This window comes from Mytilus galloprovincialis, chromosome 9 (genome assembly GCF_965363235.1).
Source record: "Mytilus galloprovincialis chromosome 9, xbMytGall1.hap1.1, whole genome shotgun sequence".
NCBI lineage: Eukaryota > Metazoa > Mollusca > Bivalvia > Mytilida > Mytilidae > Mytilus > Mytilus galloprovincialis.
In genome coordinates, this window is record NC_134846.1 from 66579894 (window position 1) to 66596491 (window position 16598).

At 31.1% G+C, this 16598-nt stretch overlaps 1 protein-coding gene and 1 long non-coding RNA gene across 5 annotated transcripts in view; both read left to right on the forward strand.

The window, feature by feature from the left end:
* Positions 1-16598, forward strand: part of LOC143045712 (uncharacterized) — a 155809-nt gene that overhangs the window by 1461 nt on the left and 137750 nt on the right. The gene's annotated exons all lie outside the window — the stretch shown is intronic.
* LOC143045700 (uncharacterized) overlaps positions 3386-16598 on the forward strand; it is a 53523-nt gene continuing 40310 nt past the window's right edge. For 2 of the 4 annotated variants that reach the window (XM_076218407.1, XM_076218410.1), the window contains exons 1-3: positions 3386-3484; positions 9412-9468; positions 16367-16417. In XM_076218407.1, the coding sequence (XP_076074522.1) occupies positions 3439-3484; positions 9412-9468; positions 16367-16417 (154 nt within the window). In that variant the 5' untranslated portion in view covers positions 3386-3438. Of the gene's footprint in view, positions 3485-7435; positions 7456-8172; positions 8222-9411; positions 9469-16366; positions 16418-16598 lie in introns of those variants that run through there. The other 2 variants (XM_076218409.1, XM_076218408.1) reach the window with 2 other exon arrangements.

Consider the following 16598-nt stretch of genomic DNA (forward strand, 5'->3'; position numbering starts at 1 on the left):
TAATATTAAATTTAAAAACTTTAAATTCTAATTTTCATTTCTTAAACCAAATTCATAATGTGACATAAACCTATGTTGTGTCAACTATTTAATCACAATCCACATTTATAGCTGTATCAAACTTAAAAGTTGTGTCCATACTTGTTCTCATTTCAGATTTCATAAATAAAAAGAAAATTTCTTCAAACATTTTTTTGACAGGATTAATATTCAACAGCATAGTGAATTGCTCAAAGGCAAAAAAAAATTTTAAGTTCATTAGACCACATTCATTCTGTGTCAGAAACCTATGCTGTGTCAGTTATTTAATTTTAGATTTAAATAAGTTTGAAGAAGAAATCTTTAATTGATTTGTAAAATCTTGACATTTGTTTTGTGTAAAAAACCCATATAATGTCAAAAATTTGATCACAATCCAAATTCAGAGCTGTATCACGCTTAAATGTTTTGTCCATACCTGCCCCAACTGTTCAGGGATCGACCTCTGCGGTCGTATAAAGCTGCGCCCTGCGGAGCACCTGGTTCTTGGTTTTTCGAACAATAACTTTAGTATAAGTAAATAGAAATCTATGAAATTTAAACACAAGGTGTATGAACACAAAAGGGAGGTTGGGATTGATTTTGGGAGTTTTGGTCCCAACAGTTTAGGAATTAGGGGCCCAAAGGGTCCAAAATTAAACTTTGTTTGATTTCATCAAAAATTGAATAATTAGGGTTCTTTTATATGCCGAATCTAACTGTGTATGTAGATTCTTAGTTTTTGGTCCTGTTTTCAAATTGGGCTACATTAAGGTCCAAAATTGAATCCTTGGGGTTCTTTGATATGCTGAATATAAACATGTAAACAAAAATTGAATATATGGGTTTCTTTGATATATGCTGAATCTAACCATGCATTTAGATTTTTGATATTTGGTTATCAAATTGGTCCACATTGAGGTCTAAAGGGTCCAAAATTGAACTTTATTTGATTTCATCAATAATTGAATTCTTTGGGTTCTTTAATATGCTGAATATAACCATGTATTTAGATTTTGGATATTGGACCATAATAGGTAAATGTCCAATTTAAAGTCTAAATTTTATCCTGAATAATCTGTTTGGCTGTTTTTCTTAACGTTGTTTTTTGGATTTTGATGGCATTTTATAAACGCTTCTATGGGGCTTTATCTCATGATGTGTCACTTCTAAGCTTCACTTAAATTTTCTTTGGTAGACCAATTCAAATCGTTAATTACCATTAGTTTTCCATAAAAATACCCTTTAGCAATCTCCATGTAATTTTACGTAACGAGGCAATTCTTAGATCAATGACCCTCTCGCCAACATCTTAAGAATTTTTGATTTCTTAAATGCCATATCTCCCTGGGTCCAATGTTTCTAGTGTTGTATTAACTCTTGTTCAAAAACGGCATTTGAAATGACTTGGCAAAAATTTTATACTATTAACTAAATTCTCCAATTTCTAATCTCCAAATTTTAGTTTCAATTTTGCCAAATTCATAATCTGATTTATCTCGAATGCGTTTTCTTAAAATTTGTTCTTTCATTGCTCTATATACTGCCGTCTCAAATATTGATTATCTCAAACGTGGGTATCATGCTAAGTAGCTATACTGAAACGGTTTGTAGCTCTTTTAATTGACCAATGCCATTTTCGGGTCGTCCTCGCCGAAAGCGATTTTTTAAAATCCAATTTCCAGTTTCATGCACATTTCTCGGTAGCAATTTGTGATTCCCGTGTGAATCTTTTATCGTTTATAAAATTACATCGTACCTATGTATTCTTTGTAAAGAAAATGATATAGAAACCCTTTAACAGACAATACAGAAACTGACCTAATTTTTCATCCGACATCTTGAGATGACCGTAAATGCAGTTACGGTCATCAGCTTTACCCCAGTGCCTTTTAAAGTTCTTGGCTTCAAGTTTATCTGTTGGTCTTTAATATGCCTTAAAAGAATAGTTGGTAAAATTTACTAGTTTTAAAACATGTTCAAAACAGGGAACAATATTTGCTTAAGATATAGACTGCAGTTTAAATAAAATTGTGCAAATTAAGAGTTTAATTGAGCTCTTTTATCTTCATACTGGAAAAGCACTTTTCCTTATAAAGACCTACAGTTAATGCAATTGTCAGAAATAGTGCTTTATTAATGTTCTTGTTTGTCCACGCCATACCGATATGAAATGATCAAACTACTCTTCCAATTTTTCCATGAGTGATTTCCACCACTTTGATTAAAAGAAATTATCTAGTAAACGGTTTTAAATTTAAAACAAATAGAGAAATTGTCAGTCATACAAAAAGATACTAGAAAAGGTGAATACTCACGGTCTTTACTTTTCTGATAAACTGATCACGAGACAAAATAACAAATACACCTTTGAGATTTGAGTCAGTCGTTGATCGTATACTATTACCTATAACACTGATCTTCAAATAAGTCAATATTTTGGAAATCGTCAGTTGACTTTTTACTCATACTTTTATAGGATTAATCGCTTTTAAATGGCGGATTGTTCCATTATATATTGACTATTATTTTGGAACTATAATAGATATTAAGAATTTAAAGAAAAAATATATGATTTATTGCAAATCTCACGGGAATCCCATAATGCAAGCTCATTTGTTGGTACTTCTGAACCTGATAAGTAATAATGATTGAGCTTCATTTCTTAGTTTGCTGGCCAAGGGTGTTAGGAAATTGCTGAAGAATGAAACAGACAGTCACAAAGACGGAGAATCGAGTTAACTTCCTAGAAAACTAGCAAATTTGTTATTAATCTGGTAATTGTAGAAAAATGTTTTACAATGACAAATGAGCTTCTATCATTACGTAGTTCATTATGACTCTTTTTTTCATTTATTTTATCAAAAATCTCTTAAAATTTTGATTTTTAACAACACACAATACAAAACATATACGACTCAATGTAATTAACGAAATGGTATTATCAAGATAACAATTTGGAAAAATAACCGTTAGAAATACCACGGACTCAAATTATTTCAAATTTTTCATAAACGGTGTTTACTAATACAAGACATCAATTACCTTCCGAAACGGAAAAAAAAATCTCATAAAATTCTGCGCACTCCTAATGAAATATACGTACAATACAAAAATAGGGAATTCAAATATGAACATTGTAACAATTGACCTGCCGTGCTGTAATTCGTGACGTTTTCATATTACCAATCTGATCAAACTAAGATAACTTTGAAGTGTTAAAACAAAAACATAATGTATCTTGAGCTTTAAACATTTACGTACTTTAATATATGTTATCAATAAATTAATGATTTATTAGATTTTGGTAAAAAAAAAATACCTTTAACGTAAACTGATGAACTTGAACAAGATTTTAATTTAGCTATCCAGAATAAAGTGCACCCTAGATTTAATTCAATATTGCAATGCCAATGAAACATGTTTGTTTTGGATTTACCAGTAGTGTCTATGTATATTTGTATTGGTAAGTATATGCTATCGCCTCAGAGTCCATCATACTAAAGGGAATCGGGAATAATAAAAAATGTATTTTCTTGCAATTCAAGTAAAAAGTGTATGTATTGTCTTTACGGGTTATTCACATTTATATATTCCGTTAGTCTTAAATCTAAACGTTGGAATTGTTACTGCATATCCTTATATATTAGGATTGTTGGCATAAACTTGTACAAAATATAGCAAGTAGAAATAGAAATAAAGGTTGATATTTTAGAAATAAATCAACATAGTAACTTTAAACTGATTTTTACCTCGAAACTCTGTGCTCTTCTACTTTTATCACCGTAAAATTGTAATCAAATTAAATAAAAGGCGAACAGAGTTACACTTTTATATTGAGGATATATTTATGGAAGTTTGTATCAAGTGAGTGTCTTAAATTTGTTAGTTTATATAAATATTGGACATCATTAAAATGTGAGAAATAAGAATAATATTCACGTATGGTGTAGGAATTTCATTATATATTTTATTTTGATATATAAAAAAAAATGATGTTCCATTATATTTCAGAAAAAAAAACAATATGTTGGTCGAAATAAATCAAAATTAAGGTACACTGAATCAGTGACGAATGATATTAACATTTCTTATTTAAAGTTTAAATTTATTGTTCAAAAATAAACATAGCTGAAGTATCGGTCATGCATGTTTATATTTCAATAGCAAAATATGTTTTGGTCCTATATCCTGTGATTGCCCCATACACAAAGCAACTCCGACTAAATTATATAAAAATGATATATTTAAGAACCATTAAGACTGAGTGAAACCAACGATTATTTGTATATAAATTATGAAACAGATCTTACAATTTTTCAACGACAAACTTACTAATAAAAACACATCTCGTGCTTTTCAATATTTTTTAAGGCAAGTAAACTTATCATAGATACCAGGAATACAATTTTGTACAACATACGCGCGTTTCGTCTACAAAAGACTTTTCAGTTAACCCTAATTTATATTCCAATTTCATGATTTTACTCGTATAAGTGTTTTTGAACGAGTTGATTAGGTAAACTTACAGTATTCGGCATTATGCAGGTGACTTTACAGTTTACCAAGCCCTTAATCAGAGTTGAAATAATTTATAGCATCATAACCTACCATTAGAACCAAATTCTCCCGAAAATAAAAAAAATCGTATAGAAATAAAAACAAAACTACTAAGCTTTGCAAACGATAATAAGTTACAACTTATCAAGGAGTTCTAGGAGTTATTATAAACAAGATCAAAATGCTGAAATTGCTGATAACAAATCAAACCGTCCTACACCCCACATTTAAGCTACTAGAATGATTAATAGGACAATTCATAAAAGGTCAAAATAATAACCTTGAATTGCAAACATGCTTCTATACGGGCTTTGAAAGTTAATGATTCCGATATATTTATTTTAACTTAAATTATGGCATGGAGCTTCCAGATATTTATATATTTCACAAAACAATCGATTGTGGTAGTTTCAAATACGTTTTGATATTTTTTTGTGTATAAGCACAAATTCCACCGAAAAAACCCAAAGAAAGATAAAAGATCAAATTTTTTGATCATTTATTTGCATCTCTGATACGCTAAACCTCTCACTTGTACGACAGCTGCATCAAATTTAATAATATTGATAATTATGCGTAAACAAAACAAAGAGACACAATAGGTAAAAAGTCACAAATAAAGGTAAAAAGTCTAATTCAGTAGATCACAGTCGTGAAAAGGGAACGGGATTGTAGTAACGACATAAGGAACATATCCGATATCATCTATATAACAGATATGCCTTAACGGTCAACCAACTTGTGATGGCGTCCGTAAAATTTACGAAGTGATGATTTCAACTTCCCAATGCTTTACTATTTGGGAAGTTGAAATCATCTCTTTTGTCGTAAAGTTTTGTTTTCAACCAACCCTCATAGTCAATTTCTGGATATAAATCCTAATCTAGTAGCAAAAGCAAGAGCTCAAACACATCAATCGAAGGGATAACAACTGTCATATTCCTGACTTAGTAACACAGTGATGACTATTGTAACCATATGTGGACTATTTTACCGATTATGTCTGTTTTGTTTACGCATCGTTGTAAAAATAACGGTATTTGATGAGACTGTCATAAAAGTGAGAGGTTTAACGCTATAAAATCAGATTAAATCCACCATTTTCTACATTTGAAAATGCCTGTACCAAGTCAGGAATATGACAGTTGTTGTCCGTTCATTTGATGTGTTTTATCCTTTGATTTTGCCATTTGATTAGGAACTTTCCGTTTTGCATTTTCCTCGGAGTTCAGTATTTTTGCGATTTCACCTTTTACTAAAAGTACTTGACGACCAATTAACTCTAAGTTGAACTAAAATGCATAACTTAAAAAAAAGAAAGAAGAAAAACCTGCTGATTTTTGTGTGTGTTGTCTAGGGTAATTCAACCTAAATTGACAGCGCGTCATCACAACAACAGCTTCAAATTTTACGAATTAAAAAAAAAGGTAGCGTAATGTGGAGAGAATTAATGGTATGAGTGCCAATGAGAAAACTCTCTATCCAAGTCACAATTTATAAAAGTAAACCATTATACATAGGTCAAGGTACGGTCTTCAACACGGACCCTTGGCTCACACCGAACATCATATTTCTGGACTTTAGTAAAAAAAAAAAGATACAAGAACAAACTTAAGTTTTGACAATTGTAAATTCCAGTCATATGTTACATTGGAATTGTACTTTACACATTATAAATAATAAAAGATTTCAACGAGAGTTGTAATTCATCATACTTTGTATATCTGTCAGCTGAAAACCATGCGTTATTTCCCATCGTTTTGCATCTTTATCCTCCTGTAGTTTTATAAAGAAATTGTGGATTTCGAACTGATTGTTGCTGACTTGCGTGTGGTTGTTTATCTTGAAATTTAATTTGGATAAGTGATATTTTACTGGTTCAGTGATATACTATAGAACATGTTTTACTTGTTCAGTGATACACTATAGAACATGTTTTACTTGTTCAGTGATCCACTATAGAACATGTTTTACTTTAGGTTATTGTCTTGATGTCATATTTTTTTATTTCAAAGATTTCATGTAACTGCATATCCTGTTTACAGTTTCAGACGAGTTTTGTTCTAATCGTTTCTGAAGCCCATTCTTCCCCATGTCTGAAGTCTATTCCTTTATTGTTTTCTCGCGATACATTTAAAAAATTGAAATACATAAACTTGAGGGCAGTTTTAACCTTTGTATGTTTTGATTATAGTGACTGTATTATCGTGAGAAGTTTCGGAAAAACATTAAGGTCGAATGCTATTTTTGGAAGACGTATCATAATTATTTGGTCTGTCACAAGCAACACTTTGTACAAGGTAGTTTTATTAATAATTGTTTCATTTGTTACCTTCGCTTGGATACTCCGGTAATTAATACGATAACATCTTTTTAAATTTAAATCGTCTTCAAAATCTGCATTTTATTTGCTTAATATTGCAAAGGTGTCTGAAGAATTAAAACATTTGGTTACTGATTGTCTTAACTTATTTTGATAAACCATTGTCCCCGTATATCCTTTGTTCATATGCACTAAATCTAACCTGGATCTCGGCTAACGACTACACTTGTGGAAAGCCTTACATACTAGTGGATTCCAGTTTAGACTAAACCTTGACCGTTATAACCGAAATTAATCTTTATTTTCCGATTAAAAAGCACAGTCAATACTCCGTATTATACCGACTCCACTTAAACGTTTTCGTCACTTGATTAATTGATTTATTTGTGTCACCATACAGACAAATATTTTACCCATATATTGGACGAGAACTCTTAAAGAATGCATCGATTTGGCAGCCTCTGAAAATTCAGAGGTAATAGTAGTCTACCGAATAGTGAGTCGACAGAAGTGAAGGATGAGAAATGTGAAATTGCACTAGAATGAGAGAATCTGTTAGTATAACTTAAATTGTACCGTGCGAATAGATCGCATGCAGATGGCTGAAATTATTTATAGGGTTTTTCTGCAAGCAGAAAGTGTGAATCTCTCCTTGTCACATTGCATTCAATTAACGTTTTCAACAGACTTAAATAAAACCATAACCGTGTCTATGTTTGCTTCGCTGAAATTGTTTGAAGTAACATGAAGCTAAATGTTCCCTTAAATCATCAACATCTTTTATGAATATGAATGTTGTAAAATTACAAACGATTGACAAACAGGATGTGGCTGCACGGCAGATGCAAAATTGCTAAAACGCTTCATTTCAACATTAAGCCGCAGATCAAATATGAAATCATTCCTTTGCATAGAAAGTTAGAAACCCAAGAATAGTTTTAGTAAAAATTTCCTAATACAATGACTATTGTCAATTTCAAACTGTCTGCAAAAAAAAACCAAAAAAAAAAAAAACCTACAATACCAAGGAAAATTCAAATAGGAAAATCCCTTATCATATTGTAAAGTAAAAAGCTCAAACACATCAAACGAATGGAAAACAATTGTCATTTTCCTGACCTGGCACAGGCAATTCATAATGAACAAACGACACAGTATAAAATATACAACATAGTCATTCATAACAATATCAATGGTTCTTTGTTAATAGGTCACTCAGTTATAGACGTCTGAAGATAGCCCCCATAACCGCGATTTGACTATTTTTGCTTTTGAGTATTTTATGTATGAGCAGGTTACACTTAAGCAAAATCGTAATAGGTAAAATATAAAGTAATATATTGTCTTTCGAATAAAAAACAATTTGTTTTGATCTTCAAAGTCCTTCAACGCAAAATCCTACAAAAACATGTAAAGTTGACATGATGTTTCCTCAAGGATTTGAATTAGGCATAACCTCGAATTTGATCAACGTAGTTAATTTTTGTTTAAATTCTTTTCTAGATATGTGTTATTGTCAATAATTAAATTAGATTAGTCCAATGCATAACGTTGATTAAAAGGAACCTAAATGGCTTCTTATTTGTTCAATAATGGAATAGATATAAAAAACAGACTTTTTAAATTTAGCTGCCAAATTTTTTTTTAAAAATAAAGAGACATCTGGTGTTGTTTTTGCTGAAAACATTTTTTTTATTTAATTAAAATAAGTTTGAAGGTCATGAATAATCTATGTTTGTGATATTATAGTGAATCGTTCATCGTAAATTGCTGTTTACCTTATAATGTATTCCACTTTATTTTTTTCTTTTAGTTTCTAATTCCACCAAAAAAATTATATAGAATTTTTTGTGAGAACTTTTCTTCCTTTTTTTTTCTTAATGGTTATATATTAGAGGACAATTTCACTAGAATATTAGATCTTGAGGCACCAGAATACCAACAATAGTAGTTTATCTGTTAATTTACCGATTATGTTTTGTTATACATTGAGTTCTGATTCTCATGGCAGATATTGAACACATAACAGGAGACACATACCCTATCTATACACCTGTCTGGATTTTTTGAAAGGTTTTGTTCTGTTATGAAATTTGAACATCGTTAAACTTCTGTTTTATATATATATTCTACCTATTAGGATACTAGATGCTTCTATAATAATTTCGTATTGATTACAATATCTGAATAAGCTTTTCGAAAATAATTTTATTCAACTTATTCTATGAATTGGCGTATTGATATGCATACTATAATATTGAAATATTTTTGACAGCCTGAAGCTATAATACAATCCCATAGAAAAAGATATTAACTCCACATTTGAAATAAACCCACCCATCTGACAACAAAGAAAACTTGGTATATTCCATGAATTTAGACAAATCATTCATTTCTGTTACATGACTTTTACTATACTTCATATTTTGTTTACTGTAACTATTTATTTACTTAATTGTTATATGCCCAGCATTTGAAAGTCAATTACTTGATAATATACTTTTTTGTAGGTCTTATGATAAGTTACACATCAGCAGAGACAACTATACCAGCAGGAGATCCAATGGGTAAGTGGCAATGCTTTTATTTCATTTGATCGAAATTGGTTAAATGTATATTGTCGTAGCGATTTTTTTCTCATTTAAATCAATCAAAACAGAAGCGAAGGACACAAAAGGGACATTCAAACTCGAGAATAAACCGACAAAACTGCAAATAGAATGATCGCCTGATTTAGTTATGATGAAAGCAACATCTGAACAACATTACTATCTAGCGTATGTTTTAAACAGAAATCTGACATATAAAGAACTATAAAAAGATATAAGCAGATGTGGTATGAGTGCCAATGAGACAACTCTCCATCCAAGTCACAATTTGTAAAAATAAACCATTATAGGTCAAAGCACGCGGAGCCTTGGGCCTCACCAAACAGAATGCTATAATGAGCATAAAAATTACTATTGTAAAACCAATCGAACAGTAAAACTAATGGTCTGATCTATATAAAATACAAGAACGAAAACACTCATAAATCACATCAACTAACGACAACTAATGAACATCAGATTCCTGACTTAGGACAGGTGCTAAAAAATGAGCGGGTTTAAACGTTCCAATAGGAACCAACCTTCACTCTTATCTGAAACAATAGTTTAACATCACAACAAAGAAAAACACACTTTAGAATATCAATTGAAATGGCTTAACTCAATCAAAAGACATATCAACACAAGTGAACATACCCATAGAGAATAAATTTGATCAACAATATTATGTAAAAACAAAATCAATAAGATAAGGGGTGAATGAATAAAGGCAACAGTAGTATACCGTTGTGAGATGTTAAATAATTTAAAAAAAAACCAACAATCACCTTGAACAAAAAGCCGCCAAATACAAAAACATACACAGGTAAATGAAAATGATTTTGTTGTAAGGACTACAGTTTAAATGGGAAATGGAAACATTTTTTACAAAATGAATAATTGTGTTGTTCATAGTACGAAGAAGTGAAAATCTATAGTAATACCAAACACTTATCAAAGCTGGTATATAGACGAGATATAAACCTGAATAAGTAAATATTATATAACAAAAAAGCATTACAAATAGTATAAACAGGTCATATTAACAATAAAGTACGATTTGAGAGTTCTTGCAGTTACTGCTAGCTAGTTAAACGCCAAAAACTATTAATAATAATGAAAAAAACATGCATAAGAGACAAAAATCAATTTCAACACATCCAAGGGAATTTTAACGTCATTAACAGTCAAAGAAGACATGACTTATGCAATGCCAAAAATAAATGTATCGATAGGCAGTAGGAAAGTTGGCAGTTTACTTCTTTATAGAATTTTTTTTAACTTCGATGTGTTTCTTTACATCCCGTTTGAAAATTGCCAATGTTAACTTTATTCAAAGATCTAATAACAACATTAGTAAGATAACCTCTACTAATAAGTTTGTTTAAAGGTTCGATTTAGTGATTCCCGCGCTTTTAGTACAATATTTCCGTAAAATTTATGATGTGAAATACCGTTTTTAATAAGGGTTCTACAGGTAAAGCCACATGTACTACTCAAATCTTTGTATCTTTGAAAGGATTCAGTAAACAAATTAAGTAATTTGTAGTAACGAAAGCCCTGCCTTATTAATTTACCAGTGATGCATAGATTACGTGGGTTAAAATATATGACATCACTACACACACGGGTATAACGAATGAGTTGTGATAAATAAACACCATATGATGGAGCCAAAGAAACATCGCCGTCTCAAAAAGGAAAATTAACAATAGCGAATAAAAAATCGTTTCTTTTGTCGTTAATTTGAGTATGGACTTTCCCTTTAGAAATTGAAATATTTAAATCTAGAAAAGGACAAGTACTGATGTTTAGGTCAGATTTATTCAAAGTAAGTTCCTTTGGGTTAATTCCGGTAGTATATCTAGATAATTCTGGATTATTTAACGAAAAAATATCAGCAAGATAACGGTTGGTATTGTTGAACGTATCAAGCAAATGTAACAATGAAGTAACTTTAATGAGTTTGGTCATAAACTGAGATTTATAGCAATACCGGAATAAAACAGTCAGTGCACATAGGAATACCTACACTTTAAAAGACATCTGACATACATCATATCTACATTGATTTATGTAATTAAACATAGTCCACTCTGCTGGCGGACTATCAGTCCCCGAGGGTATCATTAGCTCAGTAGCCAGTATTTCGGTATTGACATGATTTAACAAACTTTACTAAAATTGTCCGTTTATAAATTTGAAATTATTAAGAAACTAAGGTTTCAAATCCCTCAAGCAAAGCTGACTTAAGATGAATTTGGCTATTTATTTTAGGTATTTTTGTCATATAGCTCTTCAACGGTTTCAGTGCTTATACATCTTCGGATTTCAAATAGTTGGCTTTGAGCTTTCCTAATGAAAGTTAATCCAGAAAAGTGCTTCGAACGCATAGAATTATTTAACGTGTTGTTTTCAATTTTTTAATCTATATAAACGCATAGGTGAAGATTGACGATGAAATTTCCCTGCAACAGATGTGTGTTAGGTGTGTGCTCGATATTTGAAAATCTAAAATACGGGGTGATCTCAGGTGCTCTGTGAAATTTGGCAAAAAAAAAAATCATTTAGATATCGCCTTTGGATTGAATGATTTTTTATCTGAGCGTCACTGATGAGTCTTATGTAGACGAAACGCGCGTATGGCGTATCAAATTAGAAGCCTGGAACCTTTGATAACATTATGGTTATCATTAATTAATCACTGGTCATCCAAAACTCATCTAAATTCAATTTGATTATCGTGATATGATTTTATGATATCAATGAATCATATAAGGATATTCTATACCATTCCAAGAAATACATACATCATTCAAAGATATCTTATTTTTTTCTTTTGTTATCATTGATCACAAAAAATATCACTTATAAGGTCAAGTGATGGATGTCTTAAATCTTTATAAATTTATAAATTTTTGATATGAGCGTCACTGATGAGTCTTATGTAGACGAAACGCGCGTATGGCGTACTAAATTATAATCCTGGTACCTTTGATAACCAATTAAATCCAGCTAATGATAAATCTCCTTAAATGAAATAGTAGTATTAACGATGATATTAAAACACCATGGCTACAAAAGAAAATGATCAACAGTACTCAAAACACAACATAGAAAAAACACACTAAAGACTGAGCAACACGATCACAATTAAAAACTAACGGGTGATCTCAGTTGCTCCGGCAAGGTTAACAGATTCTACTTCACATGTGACACCCGCCATGTTGCTAATGTAAACATGAACCCGGTGATAAGTCTAATTCGGTCGGTCACATACGGCTTAAAGGGGACGGGATCGTTGTTACGATAATTGGAACACATCCATCGTCATCTGTGAAACACACATTCCATAACGGTCAACAAATTCATGTTATTGAAATACATTAATCCTTTTTCAGTATTCATGATTAAGGGAGTTGGCTTCTCAGTTTCAAAATAATTAACTTTTCAAAACACTAGCATATACTGATAGGGTATTAATAAAGGAATCAAAAGAGCAAAAACAATATATAGGTCACCGTGCTTGTTTTCGAGATATTAGCCATTGAAATTTTGGCGGGAAAATGTTCTCTCTTGAATTTTCATAGCTTGATCATTGACAAGTTTAAGTCCTCAAAAACTTTTAAAAAATAATTAAAATTTTATAGTATCGAATTCATAACAGTGTGGCTATGGACATTGATTGGCGCACTTTAATATCCCATTGACTGGGACAGATTAGGTGAACGATCGTCTATAACGCCCATTGCTCACGACGTCCTTAATATAAACATTTAAACCGTGGGGTCACCAAAGGTTCTCAACGCCTATATAAAATAATTCGAAATACTAATCAGGAATTTGTGTTTTGATTTATATTGATTAATTAAACGTCCTTTACTTGTGTTTTTGTTATGTTTCGACAATCAATTTTCATAATAAGATATCGCAAAGCCATGTTCTTTCAGAAAAAAGAATGACTTACTGAATGCATGTATTGATTGATTATCTTTTTCGGATTTAACAATTGCGATTGTCGAGTTATGTAATCTTTTAACTTTTATCTGGTCTAATTCTATTTTAGAACGAATGCATAATCCACTTTCAAAAGTTGTGCAAATACGAAACATAAAGACAAAATATACTTCTGCCCTGTCTTTTTCGTACTTGAAAGTTATTGGATAGTAAGAAAGCTATTTGGATTAAACCTTGTGAAATTTGCATGCATTTACGTTATTGTATTGGCAAAATGTATCATTTGGTGTATATAGGAAACTTAAACCGTTCTGCTATACTGCTACTATACTTGTGAAAAACACTTGGCAACAGAAACGCATTCATCTTATCTATATAAAAAAATCGACCCAATTTACATAGAAATGGACGTCTTCGTGCATTTGTGATCGCAAATAAAATATGTTCCGGACCTTATGAGTATTTGGACCATACGTGTATGGTTGGACCATATTAGTATACCCTTATGGTCATGATATATGCGTATGGTCCAAATACTCATATGGTCCGGAACACATACATGATATTCTGTGCGTTGTCGGTCGTCTATTAATTTTTTTCTTTTGTTGATGGATTTGACGTCTTTCTGTGAGTGATTATTTGTTCATGACTTAAAACTTACTTGCAAATAATTTAAAAACAAGACTTGATTTATAAAAATGTCCAAACAAACCATGATTTTTTTTTAAACATACATCACATCCATTGCAAAAGGCTAAAATTCGCCAGGTCTTTAATTTCAACTAAGTGAGTTGACTAAATTAATGTTGCGGACCATTTTCCAATTTCCATGCGGTATCCCTATTTTTTTTCTCGCTCATCTTTTATGTTGTTTTTTTTTTCATCCCAAGACCTCTTGGAGCTTTCATTCTATAAAGTGTGTATTTTGCTAATGGTCGAAGGCCATACGGGGACCTATAGCTTGATAACGCCTGTTGGTCCCTGGAAAGAATGTGTCTGATTGTCTATCACACTTCATATTCTTATTTTAACATGCAGTTATATCTATGATAAGAATGAAAATTAAATTGTCATTGAGACAAAAACCCAACCAAAGAGCAAAAAAAAAAAAGAAAAAAAAAAAAAGCCCAAGGCAACATGTAGATCTTTCGTATCAAGGGAATTGCTATAAATATATTTATTTCAGGTTAATAGTATTAGGCAATACTCAAGTTATAAAATAGATCTTGTCGTCAACTTTTGCAACCAGCTTCTATGTTTCTATAATGCACTGTTCATCTTTTTTGTGCTTCGACTTTTCCATTGGACAGACAATTTTGTTTTCGACTGTTTTAAAAAGATTCATTTTTTTACAAAATCATACAAGTAAGGAGTCTCTGGCCTTTGGTAGTGTTGTATGTTAATTAATGTTTGTTTATTTATTTGTTTAGGAAATAAGTATGACGTACATTTTCACTGAACTAGGACACTTTTTATAATAGTTTTTCGATATCGCTCGGGCAAAAATAATCACGAATATAATGCCTACCCATGCATTGAAAAAAAAACGGGTATAAACTACACAGTGCAGCTTCCAACAAGAATACAAGATTTATTGATTTTCAAAATGCGACCAAAATTGAAAATTTGCTCGCAGCGGAAAAAATTCAACAGTTTGATTTTCATTGAAATAAAATAATTGTTATGATTTACACACCGTTACTTTTTCCAATATAAATATTCGAACTATTTTGTTTGTTGTTTCCTTTATAAATTTACATCATTTTTAAAAAGACCACGCGTCTTCGATATTTAGAAGACTAGAAAAGCGATGTTCATTATCTTTCTTCTGCTGTAAGTTTAATTTAGTTATTTTGTGTCATAATTGCCATCTCGTATGTTTTAAATTTGAATAAAGAAGATTCAGGTTGTCTTATACGTCAATGATACACACAAAAAAACACGATAACAAATAAAATAAGGTGCAACATTCATTCTCCATGAAAAGAATACATCACATGGATGTAATTTTTGTAAGAAAAATACCAATTTCGTGAGAAGTTGTGTGTTGGACTTGAAGAGCCAAGGCAAACTGACAAAAATCTGAATGAACGAATCGATTTATGGCATATAAAAAAAAAACAAAGCCCACATGGTTAGCATTGAATAAATACAAGGCCACTCTTAAATGATCACAACGTAGAAGTTTTTGTTCTCTTAATCAATAAGATATTTTCTGAAATAACGCGGGTCCCTATTAACTTAAAAGTTTTTTTGGTTTTTTTTTACCATGAATAAACTTTTTTTTTATTATTATTTATTGATATCAGCTCTGGACATTAATATTCTTAAAAGTGAAACTGTTGTAAGTGATGGTATAACAATTATTTAAAATAAATTCCTGAAATGATTTGTGAAAAGAAAGTTTCATTTTATGTATCAAAAATTGTAACAAATGATTATTTAAATCCCCACTTGAAGGCCTCCGATAGACTGAGTGAGTATAAAATCATCGCCCACGACAAACAAGTTAAAGGTAAACTTTACAGTACAATTACTAATAAACGTTTTACTGCCGACTACACTGTTATGAATTTCGTTCTAAGACTTTAACAGACAGTTTATCATTATGCATGTAAAAGAATTATAAAAAGAAAAATGGGGGTCACCGGGCAAAATTTCTTAAGGCATTCAAATGGATAAAACCAGAGAATTGCTAAAATCTGACCAAAATTACAAAACATGACAAGCGAGATTCCTTAACATGAGCATTAAATGATAAATTCAACAAAAATCGAAGGAAGATCTTTACTAAATTTATTTTTTGTTTTCCAATTGATCTGGAAATTGTTGCTGAGAAATTGATATTTGACAAAAAGTAATATAAACTAATTTTAAGTTGTTGAGGATTGTATTCATTAATTGTGTTTTCACCATGTAGATTCTAGTATTGACACAACAATAGCTGCAACAGAAGAGACTGTACCAGTGGGTAAGTAAACTTTATCATTTGCTAAAACAAAGAAGGTGTTTGTAAAATGCAGTCATAATGTGTGTGTGTGTGTGAGAGAGAGAGAGAGAGAGAGAGAGAGAGAGAGAGAGAGAGAGAGAGAGAGAGCAGTTTGTTCAAAGCTTTTTGTTCCGTTAAGTCCCGCTAAGTACCATTTCCTCAG